At 40.1% G+C, this 22583-nt stretch overlaps 1 protein-coding gene across 4 annotated transcripts; it reads left to right on the forward strand.

Moving 5' to 3' along the window:
• The first annotated feature begins 12133 nt into the window (after window positions 1-12133).
• RNF138 (ring finger protein 138) lies at window positions 12134-21517 on the forward strand. Of its 4 annotated transcripts, XR_009818660.1 has the most exons (8): window positions 12134-12764; window positions 13672-13837; window positions 15293-15408; window positions 16860-16928; window positions 17411-17516; window positions 18287-18394; window positions 19209-19498; window positions 19618-21517. XR_009818660.1 is itself a non-coding variant. In XM_061995555.1 (7 exons), exons 1-7 carry the CDS (start codon window positions 12655-12657, stop codon window positions 19230-19232), a joined length of 699 nt encoding a protein of 232 aa, XP_061851539.1. In that variant the 5' UTR covers window positions 12134-12654; the 3' UTR covers window positions 19233-21517. The 4 variants fall into 4 exon arrangements, 3 of the variants coding, with proteins under 3 accessions (XP_061851539.1, XP_061851540.1, XP_061851538.1); XM_061995555.1 differs by having other exon boundaries at window positions 19209-21517; XM_061995556.1 differs by having other exon boundaries at window positions 19212-21517.
• Window positions 21518-22583: the final 1066 nt, after the last annotated feature.

The raw sequence follows: 22583 nt of genomic DNA on the forward strand, positions 1-22583 counted from the left end.
AAGTTTTAGCTGCTCTTTTACCACCTCTTGTTTGTACTTTAGATTGCCTTCTATTTTCCCTAGTTTTACTAGACTTGAATTTTCTTTGGCTCCATTCAGTAATTTTTATTGATATATTTGTGATTGCTGTCTACTTCTGACTATTGTCTTTCCTTCCTTTTCCAGAAATTGGCTTTTAAAAAATTGTCCATTTTTACATTAAAAATATTGTGAAACACTTACCATGTAATGAGGTCTTCTGATACCCTGATTTTTATTTATATTAAGTTTATCCTTTTGTATTTTCCCATATTTTCTTATATTTTAGAGTTTTTTTTCCTAAGAAACTTATCAGGCAGATATAGACAATCTGTATAAGCGTATCTAAGTAAATACATACACACATGGCAATGCCTTCTTAGCCAAAAATGTGTGCACATGTAACAGATCTGAGTCTGCACTCTGTCTGCCCTTGATGTAATCAGTTGTGAGCATTCACTTTCCAACCACCACAGGCTTCCAGCCTGGTGATCATTCCAATCCTTCCCACCACACTGAGGTCTGTATATGTGCCACCTATTCTGTACTGAAAAATTATCCTTGGTAATTCAAAAAATTCCTAAAAGTTTTACCACTGTCTTGATGAGACTTCCATGTATACAGGTGTGAAATGCAAGAACCAACATGAACCATCTGCTACTGACTCCCTTTACAAACTCCTTTTGTCACAGGCATCCTTCTAGTGGTAACGGCAGTCAGAAGTATAGCTTAAGTCAGTGTTTAGGAATAACTTGAGGGGGAACAGGGAAGGCTTCCTACCTGGTTTCTGAGCTCTTTCTTAGTTTCTAGGACCATTTGTTGGCCTCAGAATCAACAGGCAACTTTGTAGAATTCCTTTTCTACAGAAATTCAACTTAGCAGATATGTCTTTTCTGTTATTCACCTGGGAAGACTTGTTTTTATTATTTATTCCAAGTCACATTTCATAGAAGATGATGTGCTTCTAAGTTGAGACATACACATGTATGTATGTATCTAAAAATGCAACTGGTTACAGCACCCTGGGTATCTTCACAAACTAATGTATTAGCTTTTGTTGGATGTGAGAAGTGTTGTGCAGCCTCTAACTAGAGACTTGAGACAATTGTTTGGAGGCTAGACAGATGGAGGAAAAAAGTTGGGCTTTAGCAGTGTTCAGGGTCAATATCCTGAGATGCTTAGATTTTATTTCATCTTTCTGCACTATTTTAAGTTTTATTTGTTTATTTGCTTAACCTGTTTAGGTATGGACTGAGTAAATAAAGCAGAGAAATTGGGTTAAGGGTGGAATAGGTTTTGTAGTTGAACCTGAAATTCCTGCAAATTGTTTTTGTAGTCAACTGAACAAATTGCTGACTAATGACAAAAGAGTACTTGTGTATAATGGATGAGTGTATTTGTTCTTTAACAGTCCTTGTATTCCGTATATCAACTGGTTTTTTTTCCCCTGCTACTGACAGTTTTAGGGGAAGGGTGAACAAACTGGTTAAGGGTAATCTGATTTTATGTTTTTTGACATGAAAAGGGGAAAGCTCTCAGAGAGCACACGTGAACCTTGTACAGGATTATTTATAGAAGACTCATCTGTTCCTCAGGGAAACAAAAAAACCTTTTCAACCCTGTCTGAAGTACAGGAATAATCTGCCTGAGGGCAAACTCTGTGTAACAATTCAGGGCTTATCCCTGGACAGGGAGCATTTTAGGTCTTGGCTGAACTCTCTTTGCACTTTGTGTTGTCATTTTTACTTCTGTAAAGCAACTCCCAACTACATCTCTATGTCTGACTTTGATTGGATTTTATGTGGCTTCATGGAGCTATATGTGAAAAGGCTCCCAAACAAGAGATTACATCTGAAATCATCCGGTAGATCAGTCATGGGCTGTTAAGTATGTTGGCAATGCTGTTGCAGAGCACACTGGCAAGCTTAGGAAGATGTTTTCCTATGGCTTAAGAAGGTTATGTCTCAGCTTCCAACTCTGTTCCTCTGCGGCAGTTGCTGTCTACATAGCACAGCTGGTGAGGGCAATGTGGACTTGTGACTTTGTAGCTCTGGTCCAAATGTTTGCATTTTAACAACAGGGAAAGCAGGTGGGTTTGCACTAAAATGCCGAACTGAATGGAGGTATCTGAGAGATAAGCAAGTGACACCTTCTGCTGAGCTGGTGGGTTGAGAGATGAGACAGAAGGAAAAGTGGGTCACCTGCAACAGAGGGGCAGCCGAGGACAGTGTGGGTGGCAACATCCTAAATTGGTATGGATGACCACCAGCACTAGCTGCCTTGACCACAGCATTTTATGATTTCAGATGCCTCTTGTCTGGAAGCTACTGCATTTAAATCTCCAGTCAGAATTGGCAAAACAGAAGATGTTCGTGCCCTTACCTTTTTCAGTGCGAAGTCAGTAGCTGATTTAAGTGAAGTTTTGCATTTGTGTACCTGGGGTTGCAGGTACAAGTTTGTTCCTGACACTTCTACTGCAGAGCTGTGAGACTTCATAGAGGGGCACAAGTGAAAATTTATCATAGAGGTGCAAGGACTTCTGCCACCTCTTCACCCTTTATGTGCCTGCTGTCTGCATACACTCACCCAAGTTGAGCCATGTGCTCACGGTGCGTTGCAGTCTGGTACAACAGCTTCTTCTAGCTCCTCCGAAGTCAAAGGGACTATTAGTCAGTTAGTGTGCATAATTAGTTTTGTCCCCTCATTGCAGCCCCAGGCTGTGACTCTATCTTTCAGATCCCCATCTAGATGTGTTGGGGAGCCTTAGTCTAATGTTAAGAAAGGCCCGCTCCTGTCTCATTAGCACTGGACTTTGCAATGGTGCTCAGATAGTGAAGGGCAGTGAGGCTTGTCTTTACAGGAACATTCACCAAAGCTTATCTGTCATACATGTAACTGACAAAAGGCTTCCAAAAGCAGCTGCAGTGATCACTAATCTGATCTGCTTTTATTACTAAAACAACAGAAGTGAAGTGGCTAAAACACTCTCAGAAGTAGATATGCCTTCACCCAGTCCCAACCCTAGAAGGCAAGATCAGACAACCACTTATCACACAGCAGCCTCACATTTCCTCTGTAACTGCTGCCTAAAACCTCAGAATATAAATCTCCAAGTCCTAGCTTCATCATGTGTTGTGAGATGGTTGTCCCTCACAGGAGTGCATAGAGTATGCTTCTGTTTAAGAACTCAGGAGGACTTATAGTAAGCTCTCAGTATGCATATTTGTAACATTGTTCAGCAGCAACACTACAAAAATAATCTTTGTGCATATTTACTCTATGCCTCTTTCTTTGTAAAGAACACTCTTCAGTCTTGTTCTCCTCTCATGTTTTTGTATCTGTGTGGTTTTCTGGCAGGAGATTGTACTGCTTAGATATGATTAGGAGACTGGAACATCTCTCATAGAGGGAAGGCTGAGAGACCCGGGGCTGTTTGGCTTATCAATGCTTATAAGTACCTAAAAGGTGGGTGTCAAGAGGATGGGGCCAGTCTTTTTCTGCAGTGCCCAGTGACCGGACAAAGGGTAATGAACGCAAGCTGGAACACAGGAAGTTTCACTTGAACATGAGGAAAAACTTCTTTCCTCTGAGGAAGAGGGAGACCTGGCACAGGCTGCCTAGGGAGGTGGTGGAGTCTCCTGCTCTGGAGGCTTTTAAAACCCACTTGGACATGTTCCTGTGTGACCTGATCAAGGAGAACCTGCTTTAGCAGGGAAGTTGGACTAGATGATCTCTGGAGGTCCCTTCCAACCTCTACCGTTCTGTCATTTTGTGCGTGGATTTATATTTGGCTTTCATAATTCCCCTTGTCTTGCTAACTGCAAAATGGCACCCAGAAATCAATCTTATCTAGCAGCAGCAGTGTGAAAATACCATAAAATGTAAACAAGCAAGTAAATGTGTGAACTTCAGAAAGACTGCTATTTGCAGGGTTGTGGGGAGTTAAACAGAACATAAGAAAAGCAGCAAAAATGTTTATTTATTGTTAACACTACAAGTTGTTTACTTTTTTGCCAGGATATTCTGTCTGGGAAAGATTTTCCTAAAACTAACAGTGAAATGCATGAATTGCAACGCTTAGATTTTAGCAGTGACTAAACATTGAATTTAATTTCAGTATTTTTTTTCTTAAATCAGGTTTTGCAAAAGAAATCCAATTGTAACAGGTATGTTAAGTAAGGTGCTGAGCTACATATAGCTTAGCAAGGCTTCTCAGTACTTAGTAAAGATTAAGTACTGCTTTTTGCTGTTAGTGGTAGAGCATAAGTGACCTGCTTATGGATATCTGCATGAGTTTATGGTCTTTCTTATGGCCACGTAAAGCCATCAGTGACTCTACTAAAATATAATGAAAAGGAGAGTGCTTTTAATGTGTTATAGTATCAATGCTTTTAATGTGATATAGTATCGTTGTATGTTGTTTCTGATACTTGGCAGACTATCCTTGGCAAATGCTCCTGTGGTGTCTCAGTCATGCTAATGCATGGATGGATTACTGTGTTAGTATAAACCTAATTTCATTTGCAGTTTCCACTCAGTGAGTGGAAATAGAAATTAAGTGACTGCGGCTCAAGAATTTTCATTCTGCTGCATCTGCAATCAGGATGATTGTTTGTAATGGAGCCATGGAACAGACATCTGGGACGGGGTTATAGTAAATTTCTTCACCAGAATTCAACAGAACCCGTCATCAATGTTTAAAGGTTACAAATACAGAATAACCTATATATAATATTAATGTCTCTGCACCGTTTCTGTGCAAATAGTATTTTAATATCTCAACATGGTGACTTCATGTCATTTCAAATTATCTCTTGTCATAGAAAATTTGTTATTTAGAGGTTTGAGTTAAAAGGAATAAGACAATCAGTAGCAGCAGCAATATAAACTCCCAATCTTATCCCTAATGAATCTATTAAAAAAGTGATGACTTCACTGAGGTTAGAATTGGGGCCTCATGTTGGAATACTTTTGTTTTTTAACAGAGTTGGTCTAGATATTCACCATTAAAAACAGAGAAAGATGTGAAATGGGAAGGTTCACCTCCCCAACTAGACATGTTTCCTTTTTGCCTCCCAAATTTTATTCTAAAATATTAAGGGCCAACAGAAGGGACAAATAAAATCACAAACCAACAATTATTCACTCTAATTCACTTTATTCTCATAAGCTGAATGTTATTATTATAAAATATATTAGAGCGACACTGAACAAATAACAAAATCATGGGGTACTGAACCAGAAGTAGAAACCTATTCTTCCCCAGGTACAGCCACAGTGTTCTGATAAGGCTTTGAAATAGAAATTATTCAGTGAGGTATTAGTGTCATGATATAAAACATAACAAGCTGCTCCTTCTCTTTGCTTAGGTATGTCTGAGTGGAATGAGAGCTCGTTTAACAACTTGTGAAAATATATATATAAAAATATGGACCTGCACAGATGCTTAGAGATGCTGTAACAAGGTAGACCTCAGTGATGATGACATTGCAAAAGCACTTTTGAGTTTGCTATCCCAAAATAGTTAAGTCAAACTGGAAGAAAATGTCTCTGATTTTTGTTTTTAATTGGAACTTGTTTCTGCTTCATAAATTCAACAAGAAGACTTTACTAATATTTTAAAATAATAATACTCAAATAGTACTTAAAATAGACACTCTTTTTTTGTGTGTGTGTATGACTACAGAATACTGCATTTTCCTTGCAGTTAGTATGGTTTTGAAAGAATTTGGCTTCATGTGACCTGTTTGGTAGAAATAACCGTATTTTGACAAGTCAGTGTTTTTTTGTAATTTTCTTGGGGGATGATTATGTTTACTTTCAAAGAAAACTCCTTGAATATCTTAGAGGTTTTTTTCCAGAATTAATAAGACTAGTAATAAACTACATATAATCAGCTCTCTTCTAATAACTTGTTCTTCAGAAATAGTTTTGAATTAATGAGTAACAGCTTATTTATGTACCTTTAGTGTATATATATAGAAAATATATATTTTTACAGAATGCATGTGTGTCATATGTAAAAAAATAAAATTCTCTGTCATCAATTCAAATTCTCTTTCAATTTAAATTCAAATTCTCTTTCATCAATCAGGTGTGTAGTAAGTCTAGAATGACTGAGGTCTTGAAGTTCAATGGTCTTTAGCTTTGTCAATTCATGCTTAGGAACAATTTTGATATCATTATTAAAATTCTTTTTTTTATATCTGTAGCTTAAAGTCCCTATACTTCTGGCTATTTTAATTCCTAAATAGCACATTGTTCAGGTTGCTTGCTCAGAAGACCTATCTCCTTCTCAGTTATTGTTCTTTTGATGAAAGAAAACTGCACTAACCTTGAAAACAGTGTTTCCACCACACAACAAGACCTACTCTACTGAAAACTAGGAATTCTCTGCAAGAAAATGTTGATATTTAATAAGCGCTCCTGCGAATTGGTAGTCTGGTCACACATACTCCAAGTGTATCACAGCAATCAAATTATTTTAGTCTACACTTAGCATATTCACACATGGTATATTCCATGGTAATTATCTTTTTAGTGTACACACAATGATATTACTTGAAGAAATAAACATTGCAGCAATGGCAACTTCTATTTTACAGAGAAGCCACAGGAAGTAATTGTTTGAAGCAGATGTTATTGGTAACCAGGGAAATCCTGTACTTTTCTTGTAGCACTTTACCACCTAAAGAGTGGCTTGGATGACAAACAAATGGATTATTTGTTATTAGTTCATTATTTGAATGATAAACATTCAAATGTATACATTAATTGTTTGGATGATAAACAAATTGGATAAAACAATTGCTTTTGCATGACTGTTCTCTTGTAGCTAGTATGAAGGGATATCTTAACCATTTTATCTACAAAATTTGACAGTCCTTGGGCTGTCTACAGACATGAATTACACAGCAGGGATTAGTCTGATTGACAGCTGATCTGACAGCACACTGTGGCTGGCAGTAATCATCTTGCTCAAAGAATGCCACTTGACTATAACAGATCCACTTACTTCACATTTCCAGTTTTATTAAACAGTGTTAATATTTCTTCTTTAAGACCTACGTAGGAAAAGGGAATACTTCTGTTTATTTACAATGTTGTCCAATTTGTTGTTTTAACACCTGCGAGAGACCCAAGCTATTTCAGCATAAATTTTTTAAGGCATCCTCAACTCAGACATATGCTCCACTACAAAGACTACGTAGTGAGTATTGGCCAACTAGTGGACTTGATTTCTTCATATGTATCTTCTTCCGTACCTTTTACAATCAAGACGTCATGAATAGAATTGTGCAAATAACTGCACCACAAAGCTATGAAGTGTGGCAGATATAATGCAGAAACAGCATAGTCCAGTACTCAGAGGTGTCAACTTACAGATTCTGTCACAGAATCACAGAATCTCAAGGGCTTGAAGGGACCTCGAAAGATCATCTAGTCCAACCCTCCTGCCAGAGCAGGACCACCTAGAGTAGGTCACACAGGAACTCATCCAGATGGGGTTTGAATGTCTCCAGAGAAGGAGTCTCCACAACCCACCTGAGCAGCCTGTTCCAGTGCTCCATCACCCTCACAGTGAAGAAGTTTTTCCTTGTGTTTCTTTGGAACTTCTTATGTTCCAGCTTGTACCCATTGCTCCTTGTCCTATCATTGGACATCACTGAGCACAGCCTGGCTCCATCCTCCTGACACCTACCCATTACATATTTGTTAACATTAATGAGAACACCCCTCAGTCTCCTCCAAGCTGAAGAGCCCCAGCTCCCTCAGCCTTTCATCATAAGGGAGATGCTCCACTCCATCATCTTGGTGGCCCTGTGCTGAACTCTCTCCAGCAGCTCCCTGTTCTTCATGAACTGAGGGGCCCAGAACTGGACACAGTAGTCCAGATGCAGTCTCACAAGGGCAGAGTAGAGGAGGAGGAGAACCTCTCTCAACCTACTGCCCACAGCCCTTCTAATACACCCCAGGATGCCACTGGCCTTCTTGGCCATGAGGACATATTGCTGGCTCATGGTCATCCTGCTTTCCACCAGGACTCCCAGTTCCCTTTCCCCTATACTACTCTCTAAGAGTTCATTCCCCAGCCTGTATTGGTACATGGGGTTATTCTTTCCCAGATGCAAGACTCTACACTGCTCTTGTTGAATTTCATTAGATTTTCCTCCGCCCAGCCCTCCAACCTGTTCTCAGTTCTGTTGCAGACTAATGGTGGGACAAGGGAAAGGTACTCTGATACCTCATTTCTTAGCAGGTATTATGCATCTGACTCGTGTAAATGACTTGGAGATTCTCAAATGAAATTCTACATACTTTAAATGGAAGCTGTTTCAGCAATCCATTTTTATTCTATAAGTACCTAAGATGACACAGTTGTACTTCTGAAAGGTGCAGCTGCTGTTTGCCATCTGAGTGGGATGTAAAATAGAAAATGCAGCACAAGCATTAAACATACTATTAGAATTTTTCAAGAATATTAGTTAGTGCTTTCCTATCTTTCTGGTTGATACTCATACAGACAAAATCCTAAAGAAAGACACAAAACTTTTTTTTCAAACAGTGAAAAATCAGTAAAGAAAATAATGTCCAAATGGAGGGCAGGGGTGAAGAAAATATGTATTGGATTTATGGCTTCCTGCATATCTAAAAAATATATAGAGAACTTTTTATATGTATAAAATAACCCACCAGCTGTATCTGCGGCAGTGCTACAGATACAACTGGCAAGAGCAAAATATGTCCTTTCCATTCCATGTGGTACCTTCTGTTCCACTTGCAGTTACACAGCTTTCTTTCACCTTCTGCTTGCATCCATCTTTTACTGCTCCCACAGAACAAATCCCTTGCGTTTTTCATACTGGCAGCGAGATGTGCTGTCCTTGCAGCAACAGCGCTGTCAAAAACGCAACCAAAATAGTAACTGTACAAAAGATGGCTGCACAAAGCTGTACAATAGCTGTGCAAAGGTGATCTAAAATGTACCTCTTCAGTGGCAGTTGCCCCCTGCAAATGGCAAAATTTTATGAGCAGTTCTACAAGTGTTCACTGTTGAGCTTTCACTTCACTAACACATATCATGAGGAATAAAAAGTTGGCAGGACCATTGGTTTCATTTCATCTAAAAAGTCTGATTTAAAATGCTTTCCTTCAAATAAATGTGTTTCATAAACTTCAGCTGCTTGATTTCTCTTTACATGTTGTCTATGTCAACGGCAAAAACTACATTAAGATTTATAAGGCTGGTGCCGTGCTATATATTGCTCTGTGGCATAGTAGTTGTCAACTCCAAGGTCACAGCTTTATTAAAGATGAAGATTTACAATAACGTTAGCAAGAGCATGAATGCCTTCACATGCACCTTCCTGTAGTTTACTTCCCTGAGGTCAGCTGCACAATTTCTCCCTGTGCTGAAAGCTAATAATCGATAAATACCGCAGTCTCCTGAACAAAGTTCAAATGACCTACTGTGTCCCTTTAGCAATAAATCTTTGCTTTTGTTTAACACCGGCCTATGAAGGACGTAACCCTCTTTACCTGTAGTAATTAATTTAAACTTCACAGCAGCCTTATTTGGTGATTAAAAGCTGCTCTCCTTTTACAGATTGGGAAATTGAGGCATAGGGGCATGCGTTGCTCAAGTCATATGGGAAGACTGAATAGGCCTGGGAGCCCGTCTGCCAGCGTCTCACATGCTGAGGCCGAAGGCCATGCTGCTTCTCTCACAAGGTGGTTGCATAGCATCTGAACTGAGGCTTCTGTCATTCTTCCTTTTAATGTACTGTCATGACATGGATGAGGCACACCTGAAGCAGGCTATACAGTTGTGGTACAGTCACAACTGACACAAAAACACATGTAAGAAGTGTTCTGCAGGCTATTTACCGCTTAAAAGGTAGTCGTGTCTTTTTCTGGCTGTACTCGCACTGTTGAAGAGGTTTCTGCCACCAATTGCTGCTCATTATCTGTTGTGCCTATTCAGATGCACCAGCCTGGCTCCCTACATCATTTCAGGGAAGAAGAGAATCAGTTAATCACTTGAAATAGTAGGTTTTGTTGCCAGCCTATGAACACCTCAGCTAACTCTTAGCAGCCTCCAACAGAACAGTGAGGAGTACAAGTGAGCACTAACCTCCTCAGCTCGCATAGCCACAGTTACAAGAGAACCTCTTACCTCAACACCTCAAATCCCAGGCCTGTCCTGTCCCGGGAGGTCCCTGTCCAGGGAGTTCTCTCTTTTTCACAGAATTTTCTCCCTACCTGAAGCACGGCAGTAAATATCTCAGCCCAGGCAACTTAACTCTTACATTGGGCCCATTGGTTTAGATAGATTTTCCTTCAGTGCTTCAGATCTCCGGCTACCTGGAAGCATTCAAATTTTGCCATCACATGGTATGAAAAGAACCTAATTAGGGCAGTCATTGGCCTTCTTGTGCTGTCTCTGCCTCTACTTAGGAAGATACTAACATTTCTAGCTAACAGCAATTGTAATAGATCCTGCATAAGAAAATAGAGTCAGCATCCTTCACAGACTCACAGAACAGATTGTCCCTCATCCTCACCCAAAGAGAGACCTGAGCTTCAGCTTTGCTTCCACAGGTCCCTCTCCTCCAAACCACAAGCCCCAGATGGTGGGGTGGACATTGCCTCTTGCTGCTGTAAGAAATAAACATTTTTTTTTCTGAGAGACTGAGGTCAGACTCGGCAGCAAGGCATTTTTATTAAGTGTTCTTGTAAGAGCAGGTGTCCTATCTAGTAGGCACATCTGTGTTTGGCTTTTTATTCCTATTCCCATCCACAGGGTCCCTCCCTTGTTTCTCCACTGGTTAGCTACTGCAAGGTGTACATCTTAACCAAGATACCTCAGATTCCTATGAGCTATTTTAATTGAATTTTAATTGCGCATCCTGATCATGGACACAATGATTGATTTCCACTATTATTAATGTCAAGGCCCCCTTTTATCCTGGTCCCTGTAATATCTGCTTTGTGCCACAAAACCAGATATATTTTATGCAAACAACCTATTTCTTACAAAAATAGTTACATCTTTCAGGCATAGCTACAAACACAACTGTATTTCACAGATGCAGCCATATACTAGCAGATAGATCCTGCCCCACAGTTGCATTCTATAGCATATACTGGAAGCTATATCCTGTCCCACAGCTGCATAAACACAGCTTCATCCTACAAACAAAACTATATTTCACATTGCCAATCACTGGCAGATCCAAGAAGCAGCTCTGATGGATGCCTGAAGCCTAAAAATTTTGAAATGCTGGAGGCTGTGGGTACAGGTGAACCACAGGTCTGAGATCTGCCCACCTAGTGATCTTCTCTGAACACCTATGGTACAGACATCTGCAGTCCCAAGGAGAGAGAGAATGACAGAATCATAGAACCATGGGGGTTGGAAGGGATCTCTAGAAATCATCTAGTCCAACACCCTGATAATGCAGGCTCAACTCGATCAGGTCACACAGGAACACATCCAGGTGGGTTCTGAAAACGTCCAGAGAAGACTCCACAACTTTGGGCAGCCTGTGCCAAGGCTCTCTCACCCTTTCTTTGTGTTTAAGTAGAACTTTCCGTGTTCCAGCTTATGTCCGTTACCCCTTGTCATGTCACTGGAGACAACAGAAAATCCTGTCGCCTCATCTTCCCAACAACCACCCTTTAAGTACTTTTAAGTATTAATGAAGTCACCCCTTAGTCTTCTCTTTTCTATGCTAAACAGCCCCTTTTTTCCACAGCCTTTCCTTGAAAATGAGGAAGGAAAATGAAGGACCTATTTCTTCTCAGTCCTCATCCCCATTTTTTATAGAGAATGAGAGAGCAGGCCTAGCCTGAACCTTATCTTTATTACGAACTAACACAATCTCCAACGATTAATACATTCTGGAAAAACATAACCTCTGCAAATCTAGGGCCTGGGCCGAGGGCCGGCTCCAGGGTACCCGGAGGCGAGGGCGACCCTGGCGCCAGCCCTTGTCGGGACCTCTCCGAGGGTCTCTTCCCGGCAGCCGCCTCCGGAACGGAAGGTGCGCGGCGCCGGCGACTCCGGGCGCCAGGAGGGCGGTAGGCGGAGCAGGGGAAGCCTCCCAGTCCAAGCAGGGCAGGGCGGAGCGGCGGCCGGCCCGTCGTGTCATAGCAGCTTCACTGTGGGCCGGGAGGCGATCGCCATGGAAACCCAGGCCCCGGTCCCGCCCCTGTCTCCGTGTCCCCCCCGCCCTGAGAGAGCGGCGGCGAAGCCGGTGTGCGTGCCGCTGGGACCCCGGTCCGAGCTGCGTCTGGAGGTGGCCCCCGTCGCGGTGCGTCCCTCCCCAGGCACCGCCAGGTAGAGCGCGGGGCGGGGGCGGTACACAGGCCGGAGAGGGAGGGGCGGGGCGTGCGGCGCGCAAGCCGGGCCCGCTCCGCTCCCGCACCGCCTGCGCCGCAACCCGGCCTCGCACCTGGTGCCAGGTGCCCACCCGCCATCTTTTCCCGGCCCCTCGGCGCCCTCTGCCCCGCGCCGTGTTCCGCCGCTGCCCGGCGGAGCCCCGCGGGAGCGGTGCTCGGCTCGACTCAGCTCACCAGGGCGGGGCTTGCGTCTCGTCCCCGATCCTCACGGAGAGGCCCTGCCGTGTTGCCATGGCCGAGGGAGCCGCGGCGGCGGCGTGCTTCAGCGAGGAGGATTTTTACTGCCCCGTCTGCCAGGAGGTGTTCAAAACGCCTGTGAGGACTGCGAACTGCCAGCACGTGTGGGTATCCTTCCCTGCCGCCCCCTCCACCGGCCCATATCTCGCGTCTCCGCCACTCTCTGCCTTTACCCCTCAGTCCCCCGCGGCCTGGGGCCCTGGGGCGGGCGGGACCCGCGGGGCTGGCTGCGGCCCGGCGTCCCGGGGGCTGGCCCGGCGCCCAGAGCTGGCCTTAAGCCTCCCGTGAGACATGCCGCCTCAGCCTTCCTTCGCCTCTTTATTTTATAGCCGACCAGAACCGGTCAGTTAAGAGAGGAATCTTCTCTTTTAGCGATCTGCCGGTAGATGGTGGCCAGGTTTTGCTGCCGGTGAAAAGGTCTCCCACATTTAACCTAACTGGCATTCTTAAGTTTATAGTTTACCGTCCTCTCTTTCCAGCTCATCTATTCAGCGTTTTTCAGAGGAACGTTGAATTGCAAAGCACTACTTTGTGGGAAAGCAAAATAGATTGGTGGTTGGTACAGGGGGAAATAAAGTGGGTGAACTGTAAAAGCTGGTGGACCAGGATCTTTGGGAACGCATGCCAAGTGAAGCTTTGCAGTATCTTTGGCTCTGCTTAAGGACAATAAACAGGACGTACTCTGATAAGATTTCCCAACATCACGTGCCAGCTGCATCATTTAATGTCTCATTAATGATCAATCCTGTGTACAGCTTGGGAATACTAGGCAGCAAATAATAAGATCTTTACCTAAAGTGCATTGCCAAGTTCCCCTAATTTCTGTACCCTTCATTGTAAGCCCCATTGCATAATTTTACTTTTATTTATAAAAATATAGAATCAATAGGCTATTATACTAGGTACATATCCTTTTTCCTTTCACTGAAAATCACCCAGCTCTCTTCAAGGGCAAAGTATTTAACTGTCTTCATTTTGCCAACTTGTGTTTGTGATAACTTTTTCATTTAGATTTTGCAGGAAGTGCTTCTTGACAGCTATCAGAGAAAGTGGAACACATTGTCCTCTCTGCCGGGGGAGCGTGACTAAAAAGGAACGAACATATCCCAAAAGGGCTCTAGATGTTGAAAACAGTATGAAGAAAGCTTCTGGGGGATGTAGATGCTGTGAGAAGCAGGTAGAGTAAAACTTTACAAAAAGTTGGATACATTTTTCTTATTTTTGACCAGACACACTTTTAATGCGTATAATTCTTGTCTTAGAGCCTAAAGCAGTTTGATCTTGGTTTTGTATGGTTTATGTATATCTACTAGGTGTGCAGTGCCTGCTAGGTATGCCTAACAGGTGTCAAGTGAAAGAGGATCTCTGTCTAAAAGGACTTAAGTGGAGTGACAGTTTTTGTCCTAAACAATGTGAAAACTAGATATAGCTATAAAATGAAGGTAGAAGTTGCAGATATATGGAAAACATCTGAAACTTTCACTATGAAGACAAAAGTGCTTAAAACTACTGTAAAATTGAATTTTAAAACCGAAGAATACGGGTTGTTTACTCTCAGTGTACATACAATCACATGTAATTTCCTCCTGCCCCATCAGTCTGTTTACATTCCTTTCATTCCTTTTGTAAAGGGGACATTATTTTTAAGAGCATTGGGCGAAATCCTGAACCTCACTGAAATCAAGAGTAAACTGGTACAAAAGGGAGCAGGATTTCTGCCACACGTTTTGTTTACATCGAATTGCATAAAATCCAGGTTGTCTTCATGTTTGTTGCATTTCACTTGGGACTTAGTTCTGCCAATGTGAAGATTAGCACAGTGGAAAGCTGAGCTGCTTGCTTTGTTCCACATGATTCATTAGGATGAAAAGCTAGGAGAAAGAAACAATAGCAAGTTGGTAAACTGAAAGGAGGAACCAAATGGATCCCCAGAAGAGCTTAATGGAATTTAGGCTCTGACATGAGAGAGTGATCTTGTTCAGACTCTTAAGTGTGTGAGCACTTTCTGACAATGCTGTTGGACCTGCAATTCTAATTTAGAACATGCTCAGCACAGCTGTCCTCTGACAAATCTAGAGCAACTCAGCATCTTACCCTGCATGTATGATGGAGAGACTCCATTCACTTTTTTTTTTTCCCTCCCCTCAAAGAGAAGAGTTATATATTCCCAGAACACACCTAATGCAAAAATATTTTGCTCTGCACAAGGTAACAGCAGACCAGAGAAGACTGAAGGAGCAGTGGTGCTTATCCCATCCTCGTGACCCCTCTCTGTCATAGCTCATCAGTTATTGAATCTGGATGTATATAGTTCCTTTGACTTTGTTTCAGTTAAATGGTGTACTCATGTCTTTTACCCCTGAGAGACCTCTCAGATGCCTGGCTGTTGGGAGTTCAGGGAGTGGGAATGTTCTCCAGTCTCACAGAGTGACAATGGCTCTATGGAAAAAGGAATTGAAGGTCTCCTGTCGGGGAAGAAAGTGCTCATGCTGAGAGGAGAGTTCTGGTTTCTGATGCATACAATGTCTATATAATTTCTTCATGTATTACTTTCTGTTCTGGCAGAGTTCTCTCTTCCTTCTGTCCCTAGATTGTTTAGTATAATTTCAACAGCTTGGCATTTCATTTACAGGTTAGATTTTCATGGATGAGACAGCATTATAAAACATGTAAGAAGTATCAGGATGAATATGGTGTTTCTTCTATTATTCCAAACTTACAGATTTCCCAAGATGCGACAGGGAACAGGTAATCAGGGTGCATCTTCTTCTTTCTTCCCCCACCCCAGGAAAGTGTTATGTTTTTCTTTTCCAGGGCATGCCTTCTTTTTGCAGTAATTATTGTCCATGTTTTAGTGCTTCAAAAAATTACAGTTTTTCCAGGTCTTTTTCTTTACTCTTAGCGTACAGATGAAAACGTTACTGGTTGGAATGATTTGGAATGTCTTCTAGGGACTCTTCTAAAAGCTCATAGTACCCGTGGCTTGCTTTCCTTGCCTTGACGGCATTTGAGCAGTTTACTTTGTAACATATTTCATAATATTTAGCCTCAGGGAAGTTCCCTTCTCTTTTTGTTCTCTCTCCCCATTCCTCAGTCTGTTCTAGTGAGTACTCTGTTTCAAAACACTACTGTGCTAGCTTTTGCTTACTGACTGACTTTATTTTGAACTGATCTCTTTTGAAGCGTATAAGGAACTCCAGTATGTTGCACATCATATGACACCATTTGTTTTCAGGCAGTAAAGCTAAGGAACTTTCTTTTTCATACCTTCTCGCTGATGTATTTGTTCTGCTTGGAGATTTTTGCTTATTTTTGGAAGACTTTTTTTTTTTTTTTACATATTAGTTTCCTAGGGCTTTATTATATATAGCCTGTCTTTTATTTACTTTTCTTTGACACCTGTTTTCTATTTTTAGCAGTCTGAACTTCTCTGTGGTTTTCAACCCATCAGTATATTGAAAGCGGAAGTTTAAGCTGTTACAAGAACTAGCTGCAACGATGTTTCACCAAAGTGTCCCAATATTGTTATATCACTATTTATTGACTATGCCACAGTAGAATACCTGTGCTTATAATATTACAGAAGTATAAAAGTATACCATGACCAGATTTGTGACTGTAAATATTCATGCTTTTAAGATCATCAGCATGTCTAAGCAATGTCTTCAGGCTTAGCTAGAGGTGCATATATGGCCAAACTTACCTTCTTCCTGTCTGTTACTCTTACTGTAGAAAATGGCTTTTTTTCTGCTCAGCATAAGAAAATTTATCTTGATGTAGTTGAAAACTGTAAATAATTTGTGTAAACACATAGTGGATAAATATCTATTTACATAGTCATAAATAGAAAAAACATAGTAAGTGCTGCCTATCTTAAGTTCACCTAGTTCGTAACACTCTTTGAGCTACTTGTCTATAATCTCTGTTATCATTCCTGTTGGCTGTTTGTTGCATTATATACCACTTTCCTATAAAGTTGTGTAGCATTCCATTGAGAGTCACCATGGTAATTAAATACAGAGACATATCTTGATCCAAAGGAAAAGATGTTAGAGTTAAAATATGTGCTATTGTATGTTTTGCCCTGAAATTAATGGGACTTCGCCACTCTCCCTGCCATTACTTTTAAACTTAAAAAAACCTTGATAATAGAGTAAAACAATCTTAATTTTTCATTGTATTTTTTCTTGCCTTTAAAGTAACAGGAGTGATGCAATATCTGATAATGGCGAGATGGCTAATAATCAAATACTTCAAGGAGAAACCAGGTAGGCTGCTGATTTTTCTATAGTTATTATTAAAATAGATCCAGTCAGTCATAGTGTAAGCTTCTGCTACCTTTAAAAAAAACTCCACGCAAACACCTACAACAAGTTGTATTAAAAAAATGTTGTAGTTTCTTCTACCTTTGCATCTGTACATTAGAATTTGTTGTTTTCAATACTTTCCTGAAGGATTTACACTAAAAGATGTTACTAGTAAGTAAGAACAGCTTGCAACTGCAATTGGAACAGAAGATTTTGCTGAAGTTCCAGTCTCAAGAACACATTTACGCGTGCAAATAATAAGTGTGGTTTAAAATTTAAATTTGGAGGTAGCCCTGGAACTCCATTAGATATGCTACTATGTCAGTGAGGGGTTTTTTGTTGTTATTGTTGTACTAAAATAAAATAAAATAATGACAAGTTAACAGATAAATTAAACTTTCTATGACACTTCCCATTTAAGATTGTTGTGTTTCTGTTTACAGTGGACACCCAACTTTCAAATGCCCCCTGTGCCAGGAAGCCAACTTTACCAGACAGCGCTTGCTGGATCACTGTAATAATAGACATCTTTATCAGATAGTTCCTGTAGTAAGTAGAGTTGCTTATGTATGCTTTTTTCATTATAATTACGTGAACAATGTTAAATGTAAAGTAGCTACTCTATCTGTGTAAAGATCACAGAGGTCTGAGAAAGACAGTATACTTAATGCAATGCATTTAACTTGTGAAGCGATTTTCATGTGAAAATGTTTTTTGTCCAGCTTCTTCTTGGTTCTAAGGCATTTCTGACTTAGCTATTTAATTTATTTTGATGCAAAACAAACTCAAATTTTGAGCCTGGCACATGCTTTTTTTCATGTAGTAGTAACTGTAAGTATTGTTTCATGTGTAACATGCAGTTACTTGAAAAATAGTCTAAGGTAATGAGACGGACTGAAGGAGGAAACTATATGGTTTTCTATTCTTTCTTGTGTAGAGTTCATTTTTTTTCCTTTTTTTATCATCTCAATTGTATGACGATCCTCTCAAACAATAAGTAGGATGCAGCAATCACCATCTTTTCTAAATTCTAAGCAACAGAAATTGACAAAAAGTGCCAGACAAATGTGATAATCCCCTCCTGCTAAGAGAAACAGTTCAGAAATTTGGCAAATTTAAATTTGCTTTTTGAATGTTAAACAATTGAGAGAAGAACACTTAGAGCTCTGATTTCTTGTGAACACTTCTACTGTGTTTTGGTAGTGGATGAGTAATAGACTAGCTGTTCCTGTAGAACATGTTTTTAATGCGTTCTGTGTTACCAATAACTTTTCTCTTTTTTTTAATTCTCTCTCTTTCCCCTTCCCCTTCAAATTCAGATCTGTCCAATTTGTGTATCTCTTCCTTGGGCAGACACTAACCAGGTTACTAGAAATCTTGTTAGCCATCTAAATCTAAGACATCGGTATGACTACGGAGAATTTGTGGTAAGCTTTTTCTTCTTTGATGTGTAGGGGAATAAATGGTAACTTTTTTCTATAAATAAAAAATGCCAAATAAAAGATTTGTACCAAACTTGTTTGTGCCCTGGACATGCTGTGTTCCTGCTCTGTACAGAACCCAGAATTAGGCCTATCTGTCCTTAAACTGTCCCTTCTCAGGACTCAAATTTCAGTCTGATTAGCTCGTATTGCTGCTAGGGCATCTCTTCCTGTATGTTGCAAGAGAGACTGCAATGTGAAAAAGAGATGTATCATTAAATCAGTGTTTCAGTTGCCTTCTTTTGGGCCCACTCTGAGTAAATGACCTTGGAGTAGATGCAGAACCAGACACAAAAATTTAGTCGGTGGATGGATCATAAGTCAAGTGAACCGGTTGAGTTTTGCACATGGGATCAGAACAGGAGGGTTTGTGTTGTAGTTTGTGCAGAGTTTGCCAGGCTCTGAGGTTCCACACGAAGCTTGAGCTTTGTGTGGAACGAGCACGATGTTTGAGGCGTAGGCAGCCTTGCTGGCTAAAGATGGAAAACGTGATGCATATTGTTCTTTGTCTTGAATAATCTGTGATGAAGGCATGAAGAGCTTAGGAGTTTGATACAGGGGATTGAGCTCTTCATCATGAGTGCATCTTGCACATTTGAGAATGTAAAACTGGTGACTGGAATTCTGATATAGGGAAGCTGCCAGAATTGCACTAAAAAGATGTATTACTCTAGCATATTAATGACTTAGAAGATAGATCTTGAAAACTAACAGGGTAACCCAATTTTTTTGCAATATATTTTTGCTTTTTCATTTTAAGCAGGATATTCTCAACAGTCTATGATTACTCTTGTCTGAAGATCATGTTTTGGTTTTTATTAATGGAGGATGTTACGGCTGGTTGGAAGCTCTGTTGTAAGAATTGTGTGACATGATCAGCTTTCCAAAGCTGGCTATTCTGTAGTATAATTGAGCCAGGGGAAGAAGATGGACCCTCCTGCTTAATGAGCCTTGTCCCACTCATCTGATTCTTCTGTCTTGTCCATCTCTTGGCAGTTGGTTAAATAAAAGATACTGTACAACATAAACAATCTAGTACACATAAAGATGGTGAGTCTTCATCTAGGTGCCTGTTCCAATGTGAAAATGTGGAAAATGAATGATTAAAATAAGGACTATGGTACCTCTTCAGTATTTGTCTATTTTGATGATGTTTTCATTTTGTTTAGAATCTTCAGCTTGATGAAGAAGTCCAATACCAAAATGCAGTTCAAGAATCCTGTCATGTGGACTTTTAAAGTGTAGCCCCCCTGCATCTTACCGATTACCTGAGAGAAAAATTACATTACTTCTGCTGGTGATCTGAAGTATATGTTAATCAAAACGGTATTCAGTAACCACTTTTCAGGTTTAACTTTTTTCCATGCTCATAAGAACTTTTCATAAATGATTTTGCTGAAACTCAAACTTACATCTTTACAGAGACCTGCCTCTGTGGAATTGGGGACCTTTTTGGAACTGTTGCCTTGATTTTTTTTTTTTTTTTTTCCCTAATGTTTACTACTCTGTCAATTACACAATTTCTTTTATTAATGGTAGAAATTTTAATTCACGAAAACCAACTTTGAAAGTGTCTTTGGAAAGACATGCAAAAATGTTCTGTTGCACTGTTGAGTTTCTTGATGTTCAGCTGTCATCTGCTAAGATATCTGAGAATTTTTTTTTTTCTCCTCCTGCCCAAGGACCAAGTTTTATTTGTCAACCACTTAAGAAATAAAAATATCTTGTTTTCTATAGATAAGAATACTGAACAGTTTGGTGGATTTTTTCACCATGGATTGATAAAGAATGATGCCCTTGCCTAGGAATAATTACATCTATTTTTTTCCCTTTTTGCTGTATAACTGAAAAACAACTGCTCACTAAAGTGATGGGTGAGGAGTTTTCCCTGTACTCCCAGCTACTAAGGAAGATGACATACTTTCTGAGCAGTTCAAGATGACATACCTAAGGTATATTTTTTCAGTACATGACTCTGACCAGCTAATTTTTTGTTTTGTTGGAGGTTTTTAAGAACTTCTGATGTTGCATTTGGAGTTCACATTTTGGTCTGTTCTGTCTATTGTGGAAGACTCTGTGACTAGAGAACTAATTGCCTTCAGACCTACCAAGACTCAGAAATGGGCTTGTTTAGTTTGATAAAAGTGTTTAAAAACTTGGACATCTCTTACATTTGAAGGCTTGAAAAAACAGTTGAGAAGAAAAACTTGCTCTAAAATAGTTACCATCTTTTGAGATTTCCTTATACAGAAAGGAATTTCAAGGTAGCCTGATGCTTCTAAGCTTTTAAAGATAAAAACGCATACCGTGGTGATTTTATTAATGCATACATTTCCTAAGGAATTAAATGGTTCTATGTAAATCTAACTTTTTTAGATTCAATAAAATATTTATATGACCCTGGCAATAAATCCCTGCAGCCAATACAGATTCAGAACACCTCGTGGACACTGGAATTAGTTATTACTTGAACATATCTTGAGAATTGCAAGTGAAATTGCATCTGTTTAAAAACTCTGGGAAACATTTTTTTCTATAGCAATAATTAATTGTCACAATGTGTAGTTGCTGAGCATTTTACTCATGTTTCAACATTGAGAGACTTGAATACACATTTTAAAGCCACAAATGTGTATAAATGCAATATAAAAAGTCCCAAAACTTGCAAAAAGTTTGTGCTCTTTATTTGCATGTTAAAAATCTGTATTGGCAGGTGCTGCCTTGCTTAAGATTTTGTACTTTTAATATGAAGAGATTACATCCAATACATTCACTAGGTAAGCGTTTAATGACAATGAAACAATCTATAAATATGCTGCTGCCGATCACAATCTTTCTCACTGAAACTCAGACATGCACAAAAAGCTGTGTATTTGTGGTGGGTGATGCTTGTATTCAAAACATGCAATCTTTACTAGAAGATTGCTGTTTATCAGTGTTTTCATGTTCACGTTGCATTGTGTATGGTTTCAATATGGTATATTATGTTTGAATTGTACCTCCCATCTTTTCTCCTATTAAAGGATTTTATTTTATGTTTGTCTTTTTGTTGCATAATAAAGATGATCAGTCCCCTTGATGCTGCTACTTCCTTTTCAGATGCTTGCTAAACTTAAGTATATGGTCAGTTGTATGCCTTCACACTCTGAATGGTTAGAATGATGTGTATGCTGCTGGAACTGATGAGTTGTGGCTCATGATCCATTCATGAGCTGACAGATTAGTTTATATCCCATCTTAAGATTTTTCCATGAAGTAGAAAAGGTGATAGACTGGCCAAAACTTAATTTGTGCTTCTTTTCTGTCGCCCATGTATGTTGCTGTCCCATATAATGTTAATAGAGAAATAACATCTTAAAAGGAGAGAGAAAGCTGTGTAACGCTCAGGGCCAATAGCAAACCTCGTTATTTAAAGGTAGCTTTATTGAGAAGAGTTATTGGTTTTCTGAGGAAAGAGTTGTCATTAAATGTGGACTGGTTGCAAGATGGACCAGCAAGATGGCATCTAGATGATTTATCCTTCTGTCCTATATTTTTGAGCTTTGGTTATTTCCCGTGCTTTTACCTCCGAAGGATGTACAGAGGATGATACAGTTATGAAATTGACTTGTCGTATCTTGAGTGATAGAAATACAGCAAAATTATGTAGATGTACTTTTTATTAGCCTGTTGTATTTTCCCCTTACAATCTAGTTTTCTGAGCTTTAAATAATCACTATATGTCCTAAATGTGGTTATAAGCCTATTGTTCATTAATTAGAGAGAATGCACTCCATGTGTTTAATTCTTACTGGTTATAATTTAATTCTTGTGTTGGCTATAAGATACATAAGCTCTGTAGGACCCCCTCTTTGTCCTGCTCCAGTCCTATGTCGGCTTCATTCCAAGGGAGAGGAGGACTCTTTCTTTTCATCGGTCTGTCTTTCTATCTTTTGTCTTCTTACTGGTAGTTGGGGCTAGAAGGTTTTCTGAATTTGGACAACATTCCTGGGTCCCTCTTCTAGATGTGGCTTTTGAGGCCGGAGAGATTTGAACATGAGTGTCTGTGAGGACTGTGCTGTGAAGGAGTATGGCTGGTGTATTTTTTATATCCTTTGTTTTATGCTGAAATGGCCACAATTCATGAATCCTCTTT

Source organism: Colius striatus, chromosome 4 (assembly GCF_028858725.1).
Source record: "Colius striatus isolate bColStr4 chromosome 4, bColStr4.1.hap1, whole genome shotgun sequence".
NCBI classification, from domain to species: Eukaryota; Metazoa; Chordata; class Aves; order Coliiformes; family Coliidae; genus Colius; species Colius striatus.

Coding starts and splice junctions, on each gene's coding strand:
- RNF138 (XM_061995554.1), top strand. CDS start 12,655: ATGGCCGAGGGAGCCGCGGCGGCGGCGTGCTTCAGCGAGGAGGATTTT. Junction 13,838..15,292: donor GTAGATGCTGTGAGAAGCAG/GTAGAGTAAAAC, acceptor TTTCATTTACAG/GTTAGATTTTCATGGATGAG. Junction 15,409..16,859: donor CAAGATGCGACAGGGAACAG/GTAATCAGGGTG, acceptor TTGCCTTTAAAG/TAACAGGAGTGATGCAATAT.